Genomic DNA, 20,044 nt, shown 5'->3' with positions numbered 1-20,044 from the left:
GCCTGGTGAAATACAGTGACCAAGGAATACAACTTTGGGTTGGCACCACTGAACCTTTGCTTTAGAGACTTTACAGCTCCGAACTGCAAGCACTGGAGCAAAGATACAGAGAAGTCATAAAAGTATTTTTCGCTTCCTGCATAGAGGAGGAGATCGTTCACGTACTGTAGAAGAGCCACTTCCGGGTGTTCTCGTTGCCATGGTGAGAGAATGGTAGACATTGCTTGAGTGAACTGATTAGGGCTGTTCTGTGCTCCTTGTGGCATGACTGTCCATGTATACTGGCTCCCTTGGAAGGTGAAGGCGAACAGATATTGACAGTCCGGATGTAGAGGTAAACTGAAGAAAGCATTGGCGAGATCAATGACAGTGAAAATGGTCGCTGAGGGTGGGATCTGACTCAGAAGAGTATGTGGCTTGGGTACCACTGGGGTCTCCAACAAAGTGGCAGCATTGACAGCCGTCAAATCTTGCAGTAACCGGAACTTAGGAGCTTCTCCTTTAGACGTCTTCTTTTTAACAGGAAACAACAGCGTATTGCACGGTGAAACGCAGCGAATGAGGGCCCCGTTGGCAAGAAGGGCTGATATCTGCAGTTAAGTGATTCTTCTTGAATGGATTTCAGAGGATACTGTGGCACTCGAGGTAGCTGGGCCCTGGTTTCAAGATGCAGCACGACAGGGGGTACTTGCAGGCGACCAATATCATTGAGTCCCGTCGACCATAGATGGTGCTATAGCCCTTATACCACAGTATCAGGTATTCCATACATGGGATCGTCCCGATATAGGTGCATTATGGGCAATGCTGAGACAATACACACGTCTTCAATTCCCTCTGCCGTATTGGGATTGTAAAAAGTTACTGTCATGCCATCAGGATTGAAATTGATGTTGGCTCGGAAACGGTGTAATAGGTCAGTACCCAGAAGATTAATAGGACAGGTAGGCGACACCAGGAGTCTGGTCAAGACTTCAGGGAAAGGGCCGATTGGGACCGGCACTGTTAGTTGGTTTCTGGTTGGTGTGCCATCTACACCAATACAAGTAAAAGTGTCTGAAGTAAGAGGAACTGACAAAGGTAGGTCTTGTTGTCTAATAACTGTTTTGGCCGCACCGGTGTCCACCATGAATTTGATTTGGGCTCTCATCTACCAGTAGGGTGACTGCAGAGCAAGGAGAAAAGGCACTTGTGGTAGAAGCCATGGCAGGTTCAGGCATGTCTGACCATCATTGCGGCCGTTGTTGGGCCTGATCTTGGTCACCTTGTTCAAGTGCTAAGTACTGTCGTCTTGGTTGCCGATTATCGACATTCCGAGGATAACACTTATTGGATTGTGTTTGACAATCACGTTTGATATGTCCTTCCCCTCTGCATCGTAAACAAGGGCCTCTGACTCCTCTGTGGTCAGGGTAGATTTGAAATTGTGGTGAAGGTTCGGCTGTAGCCTGATAGATAGCGGGAGGGTACACTTGCGTAGGAAATGGTAATACATTAGACATGACGTATTCAGGGTCCTCAGAGTCCTCTTCCGTCAGGACAACCATCGCCTTCTTGGAGGGCTTCATATTCTTCTGGAAGCACTTTGCTATAATAATAGCATCTTTCATGGAAGCATATTCAATTTCAGGGCGAGTCTTCATTATATTATTCCTAAGCTCCTCCCTCAGACCAGCGACAAAGGCTTGTGACAGAAGCTGAGCCTGAGGCTTAATTTGTTGAGAGAATCCGAGGTCTGCGAACATCTGTGTGAGTCTGGAAGCGTACTTTTCAACTGACTCTGCTTGTTCTTGAATCACATCCTTAAGGCTAGTAGCTTGATCAGATAAACGATCTTGTGCCCAGGATTTCAACTGTTCGCAAAAAGTGACACCGGATTGCCAAGTTTCATCAGAAGACAGGCTAGAATCATTCAGGGCCCCTTCCATGACTGGCAAATAGGAGTCTCCTTCTTTAACTTGGGCCAGTGACATTAAATCTTGCCATGTAGCTGCATACATCTTCTGGATTTGTACAATACGGCGGTAGAATGGCATAGGTTGGGCCTCTGGGTCTGGCAGTGTGGAGACTAAGGTGGCCGTCTGTCCAGGAGTAAACTTTATATACATCAAGGGTTCTGGGTCGTCCTTGTCGAGTATGGCTTTCTGTGTCCGGACTGGTATTTGGTAATCACTTGCATCTTCAACCATAATAGGTAGTTTCCTGAAGGTGGTAGTGGGTTTGGATGGGCGAACATATCCTTGAAGGGTGTCCTTGAGGACCTTTAACAGTCACTTCCAAACCTCCGACTAGACGAATTTCTTGCAAATTCAACATTTGACTATGGATTAGGGGCATTATAGTTTTAACAATCTCATTTGTACAAGCTCGGATAGGAAATCTGAAAACTCCAGCTGAAACGGGGGGGACAAGGCTATTGACCATAAAGGCATCTGGGCATGAGAGGTCCGGGAAGTGTGCAGGATGGCTTCTTCGACTGCCTCTCTGAGGATCCAGCAACTGGTGTCATGTTGATTGGAATCATAAATTGGGCCAACTGCATGAATGACTAGATTGCAGGGCAGGTTGCCAGGGCCTGTGATAGCAATGCGCCCAAGTTGGACAGGGCCTTGTGAACGTACTAAGGCTTCTGAGTCACGTTGAATAGATTCGCCCCCAGCCTTGACTCTACGGGCAGCTAGGCCACCTCTGTGGCGCAGGTGGCCATCGACAGGATTAACCACGGCTCCTACAGGCATGGTGGTGATGTCTCCTTTTCCAACTGAGAGGAGGAGGGTGGCGCCATTGGCACCGGCATAATGGCGCTCAAAGACAGGGTCCCACTCCTCGGATTCCGTAGAAAATGAATCCTGTGACCCTCCATCCGTATGGGGGTCATCATAAGCCACACCGTCCTGTGCATGAGTTACACCATCCTGTCCGGGTGGGTCGAGAAAATAAGCTCATGTGACAGTACAGAACGGGTAGTATGTGGTGGGGGCCTATGAGGTTTCAGAACTGGAGGTGCCACTGAGGGTACTGAAAGATTGGGACAAAGTAAAACGGGTTCAGGCACCGGGCTATAATAGATGCCGGCTGGGGTGATGACTGGACAAAGTAGTTGTGGTTTATGAGGTGTAATGCCATCAGTGGGTGTAGCAAGATGGCCGACACAGGAAGTTCCAGGCACCTGGCTTCCGGGAGTACTTCCATGTTGGGACACTACTGGTGTAATGGGAGGGGCAGGAACTACGAACTGAGCCAGGGGTGTTGCCTTTAGTGGCTGTAAACCAGTATGCATTCCATCATACGAAGGGGGGGTTTGATTAATACCAGATGTAATGACTCCTAAGGAGGACAATGAGGCGTAACTGGAAAAAGACATTTAGTGATTCCAGAAACAGCAACAGGCAGAGGGGGGTAACGAGAGGGGCTGTGAGAAGTGACAAGCACCGAATGGGGTCTTTATGCTCCACAGTTATAACAAATATCACAATAATCAGAATTTTGGCAATCACAAACAGGACAAGTCCACCCGCCTGGACCGGCCGCGGTACCGTTGTAGGATGGCGGCACTAAGGTTTGTAAATCTGTCACTTGAACCTTTTGATTTTTCACTTAAAAGATAACCATACAGCTTAACATTTCCTTGGTCCACTTCTATCTCCTCGTAACCTTCTTTCTGCAAAACTGCAGCTGTCCGAAACCAAGCTTTTGTTGTGTCTAACAGATTATTCTCCTCAAGTATACCCTTATTGGAGGTCAATATGTACTTCCATACACTGGGCTGCAGCCTGCCACCTGGTGGTAGTCCAACTACTTTTACACAATTTCTTACAATCCTTTGTATACTTTTTCCCCTTACGTCAATTGACTAGGGCGATAGCATTTTCAGCTCCTTCCTTTTGAACAGAGTATGCATAGTGCTCTAATTGGATTGGCCAACTCCAATTTGAATCCTTTCCCACCTCGTTGTGTATCTTTCTAATACTGAATCACAACAGTGGCGCGTGTCTGTATACCCAGGGGAACACGCTGATTCTAACACTATAATTTATCTGAACCCTTTCCCTCCTCGCCCGTGTTTAGTGATTAAACACGGGCAGTGAACGTGTCATATACAACACAGGGGAATCGCTAGTTCCCACACTTCTGTTCAAATCCAAAACAAACTCACGATTGTAAAATACTGAAAACGTATAAGCCCACTCCTTGCTTTCTGTGTAAAGACTGCAGCTGTGGGTAACTGACCCCCCACTTCCTCCTACCTAACTCCAGCAGCCGTGGATAATTGCTGACCCCCCTTCTTCCTGCTGGTGATTCTACGAACAGCTGCAGGTAATTAACTCTTTGAGAACTAAGTCAGAGCGAAGAAATTACATGTCCTCTCACTGTGGAGTTCCCAGCCCCCCTTCCTATTCCTAATCAATCTCAAATGTCAGTCCGCTGAGGCCGTGGGCAGTGCTATGGCCGCGGTGGGGGCAGCTGCTGCTCACTGGCCCCCGGTTTCTGCCTTACTTACAGCAATTCCGTAATACACACAGGCAGCCAGACCTGTTCAATAACCTAAACCCAGCATCCAGGGGATGTGAGTTCTTCCTTTGTTCAAGACTACCGGAGAAAAATAGGCACACACACGCTGTAGGTCTGCAGCGTCTATCTCCTTCCCAGATCAAAAACCAAACCTGTCACCGAAAACCCCCCGACTCACAGGCAAATCGACACATACAATATATATGAAGCTCACCTGTGTTTTTTTTTGAGAGTGATCAGTTCTCATTGTCGGGGGACCCTCGGGTACTGGGAAACAGCCTCCTGGATCCGGGAAGGAAATGGAGCCATTAATATTACGGTAGCCCCACGTACGGAGCGCCAGATGTTGAGGAGGATGAGATTACAATGGATCTCTTAAGGTCTGACTGCTGTGTCCAAATTATATTGTCATGTGTGCACAGCGAGAAAGAACAATAACGGACACTGAATCAGTTATGAACCTTCTGCATGACGGACGCTAGAGCTACTGCTAGTTTATTGTTCCCAAAACTTTTTTTTTTTTAAGGAAAAAACACTGGATATGCAGTGTTTATAATAAATATATATTAGTAAAAAACAAAAGCATTCAAAAATATGTTAGTTTACATCTACTAAACTATATACCTGAGTCTATGAAATGGCTGAATTAAGTATTTTTGGTTATTTAATTCTTATCCTCAACAATAGGATGTCTGGAGTCCAGCAATTTAATCCTGATGTTGGGGGGTGGGATTCTTGAGCAATTTTTACTGACGTCATTTCATTAGTGAATGTGCAGGATACGAGTTTAAAAATCGGAAAAAAGATAAAGTATTTGTATTTTCTGATATTTTTTTTTTTTTCTAGAAGAGAAATGGACAGATTTAATTTTCTTTTTAATCACAAGATGCTGAAATGTAACAAATCTCTCCTTGGTTGCTCATTTCTGTTGCTGACTCCTCCATCTTATAGAGGATTTATGGAAGGAAAGGGGCTGCAGAGCGGTATTCTGTTAGGGTATGTGCGCACGTTGCTTTTTACCTGCTTTTTACCTGCTTTTTTGCTGCTTTTTCTTCTGCGCTGTTTAATGCCAAAATGGATGTGTTCTTCTATTCAAGCAAAGTCTATGGGAATTTGAGTTTCTTGTTCACACTATGTTGTTCAAAATGCTGCCTTTTTGTGGCAGAACTTTGGTCAAAAACTCAGCTTTTCAAAGAAGCAACATGTCAATTGTTTTTGCCATTTGGGTTTTGCACTGCAAAGCTGAGTTTTTGACCAAAGTTCTGCCACAAAAAGGCAGCATTTTGAACAACATAGTGTGAACACGAAACCCAAATTCCCATAGACTTTGCTTGAATAGAAGAACACATCCATTTTGGCATTAAACAGCGCAGAAGAAAAAGCAGCAAAAAAGCAGGTAAAAAGCAGGTAAAAAGCAACGTGCGCACATACCCTTAGAATTGATTGCTCCTGCACTGGCTCGCCTCCTCTTTTTGCAGCGCCCGGATTATCCCGCTCTGCAGCCCTTTTCCCTCCATGATCAGTTCCCTGTCTTGGGTGGTCGGAGCCGGCTGTCAGTGCAGCAGCTTCTGGAGGATTTTCCTAGGCAGTTTCCAGTGTTGTACCTGCTAGCACAACTTGTGGGGTGAGTACTGTAGACAATATTCACACATGGAGCTCTGTCCTTTTTTTTATGGAGCTGGGTTCAACCCTCCCTAATCTTCCCACCCAGGTTTGGACTATTTAACTGCTTTTCCCAAGACCTAAAGAAGGCCTCCGGATGTTGTCCCATGAGCCGATCCCTCATTGCTCCATACAGCCACGGTATAGAGGACGATGTGGCCGAGTTTTTTACCAGGCAATCAAATGTGTTACAGATCGCCTCCCGGGAAACATCCACCAGACTATATGAAGTGAAAGTTGCACACCAAATTCAGAGAAATATGAACAAGCATAACTGCTTTATGATACATAAGGAATGAAAAATACAACTAGCCATATGAAAAATGGAAAAAAAATAAATGTGACATTGCATAACTGTCCCTTTTTTTTCTGTCTGAGAACCCAGTCCCGCCCTTTAGCATGATTATTCAACTTCCTATATAGCCACGTCCCTTGCTTCCCATACACAGCAGGTTTCAACCGCACATAGAGGTAACATTTGGTTAGGTACCCATGCACACAAACAGGTTTTAACTGCATATAGAGGTAATATTTGGTTAGGAACCCCATAAATAAGAGATTACCGTGAAGTTGGTTATAGGGCAGTAATGAATTGATCAATAAATTAGCTAAATATCTTCTTTTTTTTTTTCAAATAATTCTCAGCAGTTATGCAATGTCACATTTAATTTTCTTCCCATTTTTCATATAGCTAGTTGTATTTTTCATTCCTTATGTATCACATCCACCACACTGTCCAGGACATTGTGTTTTACCTGGTCAAATTGAATTATCTGATTAGGTTTAAGGCGGTACTTCTCCTTCAATTCCTCCCTTTCAAGCTATCTCAGTTCACTAGGATGTAAGAGATGAAAGACATTACAGATCCCTTGCGCTCTCCATTCCTCAAAAAGTTTGTTACTAACCCCTTGAAAGAACTCTGGGTTCTTCCAGATAGGTAAGTTTGTAGAGATTCTATGTGAGAGTTCGTAATGTTTCCTTACTATCTTCCACGTTGCTATAGTATCTCTATACGGGGACGAGTATTTTAATTGTGGAGGTAATGCCGACTGTCGTGAGTGTAACAGAGACAAAAGGTCCCAGGGTTGGGCATGGTCCCTTTCAAAGGCTATTGCCGCGTACTGTCCGGAGCCATGGATTCAATCCATCAAATATCTATTTAGGCATGCTATATTGTATCCTCTAACATTTGGGAGGTTTAGACCTCCATTATCTAATATCTTTATACCATCAGCTTCTTTAACCCTATATGTGGCTGTGTTTCTCTCCAGATAAAATGTGAGAATGCTTTACTACGTCTCTATGTTTTAGGAGTAAGGGGAGGGTTTGTATATGGTACATTAGCCTGGATACCGACATCATCTTGATCAGATGCATTCTGCCTATCATATTTTTAGTGGAAGCTCCTGCCATCTTTTAAAATCTTCTGCTATGCGTTTTAGCAGGGGTGGAAAGTTTAGGCCATATAGAGTTCCGGGGACCCTTCTGATTTTCACCCCTAAATAAGTTTTATAAATGACTTGGCTACTGAGATCCCTGCAAAAACCTGGGTTTGGAGCTGGTGTATACCCTGTTTCCCAATATAGAGCAACTCGCACTTTGTTGTATTGATCAAAAAACCTGAATATTCCCCAAATGCTCGCAAACTATACAGTATCCGCGGGACTTGGTTTATTGCGTCAGAGAGGAAGAGTAAGATGTTTGCGAAAAATGTTGCTTGGAGTAGTTTTTTTATTCATGGAGATACCTTGAAATATAGTCTTGCCCGACAACAGTCCCACCAGGGGTTCAAGTGCCAAACTGAAGAACAGCGGGGAAAGAGGACAGTATGGTCTGGTTCCCTTAAACAGCTGAAAGGGGGTCGACAAAAAAACAGGATTATATACTTGTGTCCTTGGGGACGTGTATATTGCTCGAATATATGTGTAAAAGGATCCCGAGAAATGCATCTCATCTAAAGGTGGTGTCAAACACAGCGACGACAACGACGTCGCTGCTACGTCACCATTTTCTGTGACGTTGCAGCGACGTCCCGTCGCTGTCGCTGTGTGTGACATCCAGCAACGAGCTGGCCCCTGCTGTGAGGTCGTTGCTCGTTGCTGAATGTCCTGCTTCATTTTTTCGTCGTCGCTCTCCCGCTGTGAAGCACACATCGCTGTGTGTGACAGCGAGAGAACGACGAAATGAAGCGAGCAGGGAGCAGGAGCCGGCGTCTGGCAGCTGCGGAAAGCTGTAACCACTGTAAACATCGGGTAACCAAGGGAAGACCTTTCCCTGGTTACCCGATATTTACCTTCGTTACCAGCCTCCGCCGCTCTTGCTGCTAGTGCCGGCTCCTGCTCTGTGCACATGTAGCTGCAGTACACATCGGGCAATTAACATGCGCGGCTCCCTGCTCTCTGCACTGTGACATGTAGCTGCAGTACACATCGGCTCCCTGCTCTCTGCACATGTAGCGACGTTATGATCGCTGCTTCGGCTGCTGTTTGACAGCTAAGCAGCGATCATAACAGCGACTTACAAGGTCGCTGTTACGTCACAGAAAATGGTGACGTAACAGCGATGTCGTTGTCGCTATGTGTGACACCAGCTTAATACTCTATAAAGCCATGGCCACTCAATGTTATCTCAGCATCTATTGTTAGCAGTGCAGTGGATTCTGTGTCTTTAGGCTTGAGGTTAAAGCTGGGTTCACACTAAACGACAGCGACAACGACGTCGCTGTTACGTCACCATTTTCGGTGACGTAACAGCGACCTTGTAAGTCGCTGTTATGATCGCTGCTTAGCTGTCAAACACAGCAGAAGCAGCGATCATAACGTCGCTGTGTTACATGTGCAGAGAGCAGGGAGCCGCGCTTAGCGCTGGCTCCTTGCTCTCCTAGGTACAGTACACATCGGGTTAATTAACCCGATGTGTGCTGCAGCTACATGTCACAGTGCAGAGAGCAGGGAGCCGCGCGCACTGCTTAGCGCTGGCTCCTTGCTCTCTTTGCTACAGTATACATCGGGTTAATTACCCGATGCATACTGCAGCCACATGTCACAGTGCAGGAGCCGGCGCTGGCAGCAAGAGTGGAGGCTGGTAACCAGCGTAAACATCGGGTAACCAGGGAAAAGACTTCCCTTGGTTACCCGATGTTTACGCTGGTTACAGCTTACCGCAGCTGCCAGTGCCGGCTCCTGCTCGCTTCATTTCGTCGCTCTCTCGCTGTCACACACAGCGATGTGTGTGTCACAGCGGGAGAGTGACGACGAAAAAATGAAGCTGGACATTCAGCAACGACCGGCGACCTCACAGCAGGGGCCAGGTCGTTGCTGGATGTCACACACAGCGACAGCGACGGGACGTCGCTGCAACGTCACAGAAAATGGTGACGTAGCAGCGACGTCGTTGTCGCTGTGTGTGACACCAGCTTTACTCTGTCCAGGGCCAGGAGGACTTTTCTAATGTTTGCCGTGGCAGATCTTTTCTTAGCGAAACCTGCTTGGGCAGGACAGATTAATTGTGGCAAAATTTCTGCTAATCGGTCTGCCATTATTTTGGACAGTATTTTTATGTCTTCGTTAATAAGGGATATTGGTCTGTATGACCCCAGGTTCAATGGGTCCTTCCCCTGTTTTGGAATCAATTTTATGTATGCTAAATTCCCTGTTTGAAAAATCTCTTTTCCCTCCAGATCATTGTTATACAAAGTCAGCAATATGGGTGAGACTTCTTCTACCATTTGTCTTATAGAATTCCCCGGTGTACCCATCGAGTCCTGGGGCTTTATGATTATGTAAGTTTTTAATTCTCCGAGCAACATCCTCCCCCGTGACTCCCGCGTTTAGGTATGTTCGGTATTCTTCCGTCAGCTTAGATGTATTCACCTTAGTTAGAATATTATTAGCAGGGATATCTCCATTCCCATCAGTTGAATAGAGATTCTTATAGGATGTTCCCAATATTTCAATTATTTTCTTTGGGTCATTGTGGAGCTCCCCTTTGTGGCCTTTCATCTGTATAGGGCTTTGCGGTATAAATCTGTTCCTTACTAAATTTGCCATCAGCTTCCCTGATTTGTTCCCGAATCTATGTAAAGTTGTTTCTTAGGCAAACCTAAACAATTCCTCCCTTTTGTCCGTCCACATATTGAAAGCCCTCCACTCTGACTGCCACTCCTCTTTGTTTTCTTTGGTCGGACTGTGCTGGAAAACTTTGTAGGCCTGTTTCACAAAGTGGAAACATAGGTACTTATTTTGCCTTATTACCACCTTTGCTGTGTCCCACAACAATAAGGGAGTATCCCCATGTTATGGCTACTGTGAAACAAAAACTTCGACCACAACTCATTGAGCTTTAACGCAAAGTCTTCATTACCATGAAGGAAAGCTGGGTATCTCCACAAATAATCCAAGCCCTTTGGGTGGATGTCTGCCATCTCCACCACCACCGATGCATAATCAGCTATCACCAAGTCATGTATAGAGACAGAGCGGAGTCCGCACATCATTTTGAAGCAAAAAAATAGTTGATTTGGGACCACAAATCATTTGCATGGGAATAGTGCATGAATTTCTTATCCTGGGGACACACATGTCGTGGAGAGCCGTGGTCTCTAGGAGGGGTTTAATGACTTTGTCCTGATTTTGTAGCGGTTTAGACCTGTTATTTGGGAGTTTCCTATCTTCTGATGGCAGAACCACGATGTTGAAATACCCTCCCACTACTGAGTTGGGGTGCAAGTGCTCTAGGATCTTAGCTCTCAACTGATGGAAAAATGGCTTATTGTTATTAGGGGCATAGACATTAAAAAAAAATGTATGTGTCCTCTGGAACCTTTATCGTGACCACATGTAGTCTGCAGTCTATAGCTGCATATGTATCCATAACTCAATGTTGGAATTTTCTGTGCACTAGTGTGATAACCCCAGCTTTCTTTTGATAGAAGGGGAGCCATATGTGTTACCCACCCACAACCTACACATCTTTTGTATGTCCTGTGCCTCTAGATAAGTATCTTATTAAAGCGCTGTATCTGGTTTGAGGCGATTAAGATGGCGCAGAACTTTAAGTCGCTTCTGGGGAGAGTGTAGCCCTTTGACATTCCAGGTGACTATCCGCATGAATCAATCGCAAACAGTACTTATACAAACTATATAACTGTTATACTTCCTTACTGCTGCTGTAAAATCATAAGATATCCTAGATTAAACACCTAAAACTAGTCTGTAGGCAACATTACAAACAGAAGGAATAACTTTCTCTTTTCTTTGTAACAATAGACAGAAGTCTTTTTTTTTTTTCAAACCCCCTTCTCAAACTGTCCCTAACTTCAGACTTCACTTCTTCCCGATCATGCCTCCGAGGCCCGTCATTCCCCTGTTACCTTTTAACCCCTTCTGCCCCCGGGCACTTTCCGTTTTTGCGTTTTTGTTTTTTGCTCCTTTTCTTCCGAGAGCCATAACGTTTTTATTTTTCCATCAATCTTGCCATATGAGGGCTTGTTTTTTGTGGGACGAGTTGTACTTTTAAATGAAACCATAAGTTTTACCATATAGTGTACTGGAAAACGGCAAAAAAATTCCAAGTGCAGAAAAATTGCAAAAAAAGTGTGATCATACAAAAGTTTTTGGGATATTTTATTCACTGTGTTCACTATATGGTAAAACTGATGTATCTATGTGATGCCTCAGGTCAGTGCGAGTTTGTAGACACCAAACATGTATAGGTTTACTTGTGTCTAAGGGGTTAAAAAAAAATCACAAGCTTGTCTCCAACTCTTCCCGCATCCCTGATAATAAGGGGGTTAATACCAAGTTTGTTTTTCGAGCTAGTATTAAGCCTGAGATTGTTAATGTCAGGCCACGTTTGATCCGGCCATTAAGAATCTCCAATAAAGGGTTAAAAAAAAAAAAGACACCACACAGAGCAAAAATAGTTTATTAAAAATAAATACACAGATACACTTAGAGACTCCATCTTTATTACTCCCTCACACCCCTCCACGATCCTGGTCTTCTGTCGATGCAGCTCCACTATATCAGAAAGCACAGGGGAGGATCTGCTTTCTGGGCATACTCAGTACAGAGAAACAGGATCCTGCCTACCAGAATGCGATGACTTCCGGTAAGCAAAATCTTGCTCCTAGAACTACATTGCAGCTTGTGCTGCAATGTGCAGGATCCAGTGAGATGCGGTATTTTTCCGGAGGTCAAAAACGCTACAAATAGCGTTTTTGAAACAAGGTAAAATACCACAAATCAACGGATCCGGTATATGACGCATGCACAAACGTATCTTATTGCGATTCCATTGAAAATGCATTGAAATGACAACGCATTTGTCAAGGATCCGGTCAGATGCGTTTTTGCGGTTTTTTTATGTCAGGCAAAAAAAACGCTGATGTGAAAGTAGCCTTAAGGGTATGTGAGCATTCTGCGTTCTGTCAAGTGCAGAAACAATGCACCCTCTGGCATACTGGACAACTGTAAACACTGCGTTTTACAAAAAAATGCATCCAAAACGCATGCATTTTGAATGTGTTTTGAATGTATTTTGGATGCATTTTTGACAGTGCGGTCTCACTCGGCTCTTCTACATCCCCATAGAGCAAGGCTGGCTGCGAGACAGAGCTGCGCGATCAGAATGACCTCGGTTGAACTTCACCCAACTTCATTGTCATCGTGCAGCTCTGTCTGTGTGTCGTGGCCTGATTTGCGGTCACCGGTGAAAGACTCACCGGTGACCACAAATCCCCTGAGTGACTGAAGTGAGCCGCACAATCAGCGGTGCCTTCATTCAGGTTACCCGCGGCCAGCTGGAGTCCTCCACCCGAGACCGCAAATCACCTGAGTGAGGGCACCGCTGATCGCGCGGCTCACTTCTGTCACTCGGGCAATTTGTTGTAACAGTTGGAGGGTCCATCTGCAGCCGCGGGTCACTTGAGGGACGTTGTCGCTTATAGCGCGACTCACTTCAGTTGCTCTGTGGAGCTCACTGAGAGCAGTCGTGGTCTGTGGCCGTTCGCTATCAGCTTCTGATGTAGCAGAGCTGAAAGCGTCGTGGGACATCATGTGAATTACGTCAGACCTGGAGGGCTGTTTGGGGAATAATACAGTGGTGAAATAGGGTGTTTGTTTGGTTTTTTTTTGTCTTTTATTCCAAATAAAGGATTTTTTGGGGTGTTTGTGTGTGTGTGTTTATTTTCTTTAACTTACAGATTAATCATTGGGGGTGTCTCATAGACGCCTGCCATGATTAACCAAGGACTTAGTGGCAGCTATGCGCTGCGATTAACTCATTATTACCCCGATTGCCACCGCACCAGGGCAAGCGGGATGAGCCGGGTAGAGTCCCGGGACTGTCGCATCTAGTGGCTGCTAGCTGACATTTTTAGGCTGGGGGGCTACCCATAACGTGGGGCTCCCCATCCTGAGAATACCAGCCTTCAGCCGTGTGGCTTTACCTTGGCTGGTATCAAAATTGGGGAGGACCGCACGTCCTTTTTTTTTTCTTTTAAATTATTTATTTTACTGCACTATATAGACCCACCCACTGGCGGCTGTGATTGGGTGCAGTGAGACAGCTGTCACTCAGGGTGGTGGCTCGTCTGAATGCAGCCAATCAGGCGCCGGTGGGCGGATGAAGCAGTGAATACGAGATGGAATAATGAGCGGCTGACATTTTCAAAAGCTGGGGAAGCCGCTGGAGCTTTTTGATAGCTGTGCAGCGCTGCGCCTGTGATCGGTGAGTATGAAAAAGAGAGGGCGAGACCGACCGACAGAGAGAGAAACTGACATAGACACAGAGAGAGAGACTGACATAGAGAGAGACAGACAGACCTGCATTTTGTTTCTCAAAAAAGCATGCAGAACGCAACAAAAATGCAGTGCAAGCGCACAGCTAAACATTTTAGTTGCGTTTTGACACACCTCATTGATTTCAATGGGTGGAAAATGCAACCAAAACGCACAAAAGAAGTGACATGCTGCTTTTTTAAACGCATCGAGTTTGTCAAATATTTGGCATCCAAAACGCTGGATTTAAAATAGCAACGTGTGCATGGAATTTGCTGACTTCTCATAGACTTTGCTGTGGAAGCACAACACATGCATTTTGACAATGACACGCTGCAGTTTTAAATGCAGCCAAAATGCAACATGCGCACACAGCCTAATTTACACACCGCACTGCTCTGCAGCTTTCTCCTGGGTCCCCGCCATCACTACAGCCTCTCCACTTCCCCCAGTTTAATAATTTGTCCTACCGGCTGACATTTTGCATTTTGCAAGCACACACGTGGAGTGAGGGTTAGGAGCTCCGTTAAGCTGCCAGCGCCATCTTTATCACGCAGTCTGATATCTCCCATGGGTCTCTCCAGTGATGCTGTTACAGGCTCCCACTGAGCAGAAAACCATCTGCCACACGGTACGGATTGCCAGGTGATTCGGTCGGGGGCTTGCTGAGCGTGTTAGTGCTCCCACATTGTGATTCTGGGTGTGGGGTACCGGAAGTCGTCCTTTTTTTTTTTTTATAGAGTATTTAGACTGTCAGTTTTATGGCCTCATAAAGTATAATTCCTCTTATATTCCTTATATAAGGCAGCCATGGACACTGTGCTTGTGGTGCCAGGTATGACATTCAGGATATAGTCAATATCATTAGCTAATTTTCTGTGTAATTTATTTTTGGAATTGTGGTAGAGTTGTTTTGTTAATAAGACCATCACTATCTGGGCAGCACAACGATACTGCAGTCAGGGCCCTGAGTTTACCAGTGAAAACAAAGTTTAAAGGTTAAAGTGTTAAAAATTTACAAATACTGTTTTATTGTTTTGACAGAAGATTTAAGCATTATAAAGAATACATCTGAAGAGCAATTCATTATCACAGAAAAACCTTCTACCCTTCACACCCAAGATCCGTTATGTGATGCTTGTAAACAATCTACAGATTCATCACAGAATGTTCATCAAAATAAAAGCCACAAGAGGGGAGATCGACAACAAAGAGCTTGCAGAGGGGAGAAGCCATATTCATGCTCAGAATGTGAGAAATGTTTTATTTGGAAATCACAGCTTAATATGCATCTAAAACCTCACACAGGGGAGAAGCCATATTCATGTTCCGAATGTGGGAAATGTTTTATTCAAAAATGTAAGCTTCATGTGCATATAAAAACTCACACGGGGGAAAAGCCATTTTCTTGTTCAGATTGTAGGAAATGTTTTCTTCTGAAGTCACAGCTTGTTGTACATCTAAAAACTCACACAGGGGAGAAGCCATTTTCTTGTTCAGATTGTGGGAAATGTTTTATTTGGAAATCACACCTTGATCAGCATATAAATACTCACAAGGGGGAAAAGCCATTTTCATGTTCAGAATGTGGGAAATGTTTTATTTGGAAATCAAAGCTTAATGAGCATATAAAAACTCACACGAGCGAGAAGCCATTTTCTTGTTCAGAATGTGGGAAATGTTTTATTTGGAAATCAAAGCTTAATGAGCATATAAAAACTCACACGGGCGAGAAGCCGTTTTCTTGTTCAGAATGTGGGAAATGTTTTATTTGGAAATCAAAGCTTAATGAGCATATAAGAACTCATACGGGGGAGAAGCCATTTTCATGTTCAGATTGTGGGAAATGTTTTAGTAAGAAATCATCTCTTGATTCGCATATGAAATCTCACACTGGGGAGAAGCCATTTTCTTGTTCAGAATGTGGGAAATGTTTTATTTGGAAATCACAGCTTAATGACCATATAAAAACTCATACGGGGGAGAAGCCGTTTTCTTGTTCAGAATGTGGGATATGTTTTATCCAAAAATCAAACCTTGATCAGCATATAAAAACTCACACGGGGGAGAAGCCATTTTCATGTTCAGATTGTGGGAAATGTTTTAGTAAGAAATCATATCTTGATTCACATATGAAATCTCACACTGGGGAGAAGCCATTTTCTTGTTCAGAATGTGGCAAATGTTTTATTTGGAAATCACAGCTTAATGAGCATATAAAAACTCATACGGGGGAGAAGCCATTTTCTTGTTCAGAATGTGGGATATGTTTTATTCGAAAATCACAGCTTAATGAGCATATAAAAACTCATACGGGGGAGAAGCCATTTTCTTGTTCAGAATGTGGGATATGTTTTTTTCAAAAATCAAGCCTTAATCAGCATATAAAAACTCACACGGGGGAGAAGCCATTTTCATGTTCAGAATGTGGGAAATGTTTTATTTCGAAATCACAGCTTAATGAGCATATAAAAACTCATACGGGGGAGAAGCCATTTTCATGTTCAGAATGTGGGAAATGTTTTAGTAAGAAATCACAGCTTAATGAGCATATAAAAACTCACACGGGGGAGAAGCCATTTTCATGTTCAGATTGTGGGAAATGTTTTAGTAAGAAATCATCTCTTGATTCGCATATGAAATCTCACATGGAGGAGAAGCCATATTCATGCTCAGAATGTGAGAAATGTTTTACTTGGAAGTCACAGCTTGTTGTACATCTATCTAATTCTCACACAGGGGAGAAGCCATTTGCTTGTTCAGATTGTGGGAAATGTTTTATTTGGAAATCACACCTTGTTCGGCATATAAAAACTCACACGAGGGAGAAGCCATTTTCTTGTTCAGAATGTGGGAAATGTTTTATTCTAAAATCAAACCTTGTTCGGCATATAAAAACTCACACGAGGGAGAAGCCATTTTCATGTTCAGAATGTGGGAAATGTTTTATTTGGAAATCACAGCTTAATGAGCATATAAAAACTCATACGGGGGAGAAGCCATTTTCTTGTTCAGAATGTGGGATATATTTTATTCGAAAATCAAACCTTGATCAGCATATAAAAACTCACATGGGGGAGAAGCCATTTTCATGTTCAGAATGTGGGAAATGTTTTATTTGGAAATCAAAGCTTAATAAGCATATAAAAACTCACACGGGCGAGAAGCCATTTTCTTGTTCAGAATGTGGGAAATGTTTTATTTGGAAATCAAAGCTTAATGAGCATATAAAAACTCACACGGGCGAGAAGCCATTTTCTTGTTCAGAATGTGGGAAATGTTTTATTTGGAAATCAAAGCTTAATGAGCATATAAAAACTCATACTGGGGAGAAGCCATTTTTTTGTTCAGAATGTGGGAAATGTTTTAGTAAGAAGTCATCTCTTGATTCGCATATGAAATCTCACACTGGGGAGAAGCCATTTTCTTGTTCAGATTGTGGGAAATGTTTTTTTCGGAAATCACAGCTTAATGAGCATATAAAAACTCATACGCAGGAGAAGCCATTTTCTTGTTCAGAATGTGGGAAATGTTTTATTGTGAAATCACAGCTGAATCGGCATATAAAAACTCACACGGGGGAGAAGCCATTTTCTTGTTCAGAATGTGGGAAATGTTTTATTGTGAAATCACAGCTGAATCGGCATATAAAAACTCACACGGAGGAGAAGCCATTTTCTTGTTCACAAATCCCATTTTGTTAGACACATGAAAATTCACACTAAGTAGAAGTCAATTTTTTTATTTAGAATGTGGGAAGTTATAGCATTAAATCAGATCTTGTCAGACATCAAATAATTCACACAGGGGAGAATCCATTTTATGTTCTGTATGTGGAAAGCAGGGCTGTGGAGTCGGAGTCGTGGAGTCTGAGTCGGAGCTCATTTTGGTGGAGTCGGAGTCGGTATAAAACGTACCGACTCCGACTCCTAAAATCTATAATAAATTGGGGTTAGTAGTGCAATGCAGAATGTACTGAATATTTTTTCATAGAAATTTGGGAAAGTTATGAAATGTCCTATAAATGGCTGTTCTATTCCTGATCTAAGGCTCCATTAACACACAGCGTGTTTTCTGCGTTTTTTGAGGATACGTTTTTCAGCTGCAAAGGCAGATCAGCTTTTTAAAAAAACGCATCTCAAAGGTTGTGGAGGTCATAAATAATACTTTCAATAGCGAAAGCAGATTAGAAAACAGCCACAAACTGACTGCTCATTCTTTGTGAGGATCTGTTTTTGAGCACAAAAACGGATCCTCACAAAACGATGTGTCTGAATGTCCTATCTTGAAACCCATTGCCTTTGCTGGATGCCCAGAGTCACTGCATTTCACTGAATTATTTTGCCATCACTGTTCGATATGTTTGTGACAAGAAAGAAATTGTTACCAAGACACTGGCAGTAAAAGATACGAAAGCTCATCACACCGTCCAGTTTCTCCAGGCCTTAGTGGAAAACGTTCTGCAAGATTACGAACTCAAAAATTAACAGGTTCTTGCTCTTGTAACGAACAATGCTTCAAACATGATAAGTACAATTAAACTGATGAATGAGAGTAATGAACAACAGCTAGAAGGAAATTTAGGATTTAGTATGCGTGAGATGGAAGGCCACAGAAGAACAGCAAAATGATACTTTAGGATTAGATCTTGTTGAAGCTGCTTCAAAACACTTTCATATTCATCACATGCGCTGTGTTGTACACACACTGCAGCTAGCAATAAGAGATAGTCTGCAAGAGGGACCCCAATTTCACACATCCGGCTTTTCGCCGGTTTGGCGGATGCGGCGCACTCCAGTACAGTGTATACAGTACAGTGGCAGCGCGACAAACGCCGGTCACATGCTGTCATGTGACCCGGAAGTTGCGGCGCTGCCACTGTACTGTATCGTACTGTCTTGCGTGCACCGCATCCGCCAAACCGGCGAAAAGCCGGATTTGTGAAACTGGACGGACATGCTGGAAATCTGATTGGAAAAGTAAGGGAATTGGTTATTGCCACCAGAACCCCTAAAATTGATTCCATCTTGAAGAGACATGCTGGGAAAGGGGCAATTGTTGCTCAAGCCACTCGGTGAGGCAGCACTTATTTAATGACTGAGCGATTGCTTGAACTAAAATCATTTCTTATAGATATGGTGAACCCTCAAGTAACCTTAAATGAAGGTCAATGGACACAGGTGGCTGAATTGAAGGAATTGCTTAATCACCTCACCGTGACTAAAAAATTACAAGCTGAGGATTTAACTCCTGGCATTTTCATAAGCGAGTGGAAGAACTTGCTATTTTGCCTGTCCCAAAGAGGAGGTTTAATCCCAGATGGTATTTCTGCTTCAATGAAACGGAGAGAGACACAGCTATTTGAAAATAAAATTCTTCTGGCAGCTGTTTATGTGGACTCAAGTCATCATATACTGCTTGATGATCAACAGCTTACTAAAGGAAAAGAAGCTTTCAGTGAGGTAGCAGTTAGGATGAGCGGCTACAGGACTGCCAGGCGGAAGAGGACTTGGGTCCTGACAGTGCCACTGCTGCCATATCTATATCTTCATCCTCATCAGATGAGGAGTTTAACTTTGACAAGTATTTGGATGACATGGAGCAGGCAAAGCGTTGCCGCAAGGAAAAAGATTTCACTCCGTCTCCTATAGCAAGCAGATTGACCAGATTTCAGTAAAATATTTCACTTGCTCTCAAAGAAATAGAAAAATTCAACCATTCTTCAAAACTGACTGTGCATGAGGCAATTCCTTTATACCCGTAAATTGTTAGAGATGTTGCCCATGTGGTTTCGGCTTTGCCTCCAACCCAAGTTAATATAGAGAGGTTGTTCTCTAGCCTTAACATTATTAGGTAAGATTTGAGGTCATTTGTGAAGGAGGATCTGATGGAAGCAATTCTATTTCTTAGAACAAATTCATAGACTGCACAAATGTTATTTAATATGTTTTTGTTGAAAACTGTTTTTTGCCACTTACATAGTGTTATATATATATATATATATATAACACTATGTAATACACTATGTAACACTATGTAATACACTATGTAAGTGGCAAAAAAACAGTTTTCAACAAAAACATACTAGA

General features: G+C 43.5%; 2 protein-coding genes across 3 annotated transcripts in view; both read left to right on the top strand.

Moving 5' to 3' along the window:
- The window catches only part of LOC142303624 (uncharacterized), a 307,530-nt gene extending 289,700 nt beyond the window's left edge, over positions 1–17,830 (top strand). Inside the window, exon 13 of the mRNA XM_075345159.1 lies at positions 15,000–17,830. Coding sequence (XP_075201274.1) covers positions 15,000–17,659 — 2,660 coding nt within the window. The 3' untranslated portion in view covers positions 17,660–17,830. The remainder of the gene's footprint in view (positions 1–14,999) is intronic.
- The window catches only part of LOC142257597 (uncharacterized), a 1,260,196-nt gene that overhangs the window by 520,826 nt on the left and 719,326 nt on the right, over positions 1–20,044 (top strand). The gene's annotated exons all lie outside the window — the stretch shown is intronic.

Source organism: Anomaloglossus baeobatrachus, chromosome 1 (genome assembly GCF_048569485.1).
Source record: "Anomaloglossus baeobatrachus isolate aAnoBae1 chromosome 1, aAnoBae1.hap1, whole genome shotgun sequence".
NCBI lineage: Eukaryota > Metazoa > Chordata > Amphibia > Anura > Aromobatidae > Anomaloglossus > Anomaloglossus baeobatrachus.
The sequence above is the reverse complement of the archived record's forward strand: the minus strand, read 5'-3'. Positions and strand labels throughout refer to the sequence as shown.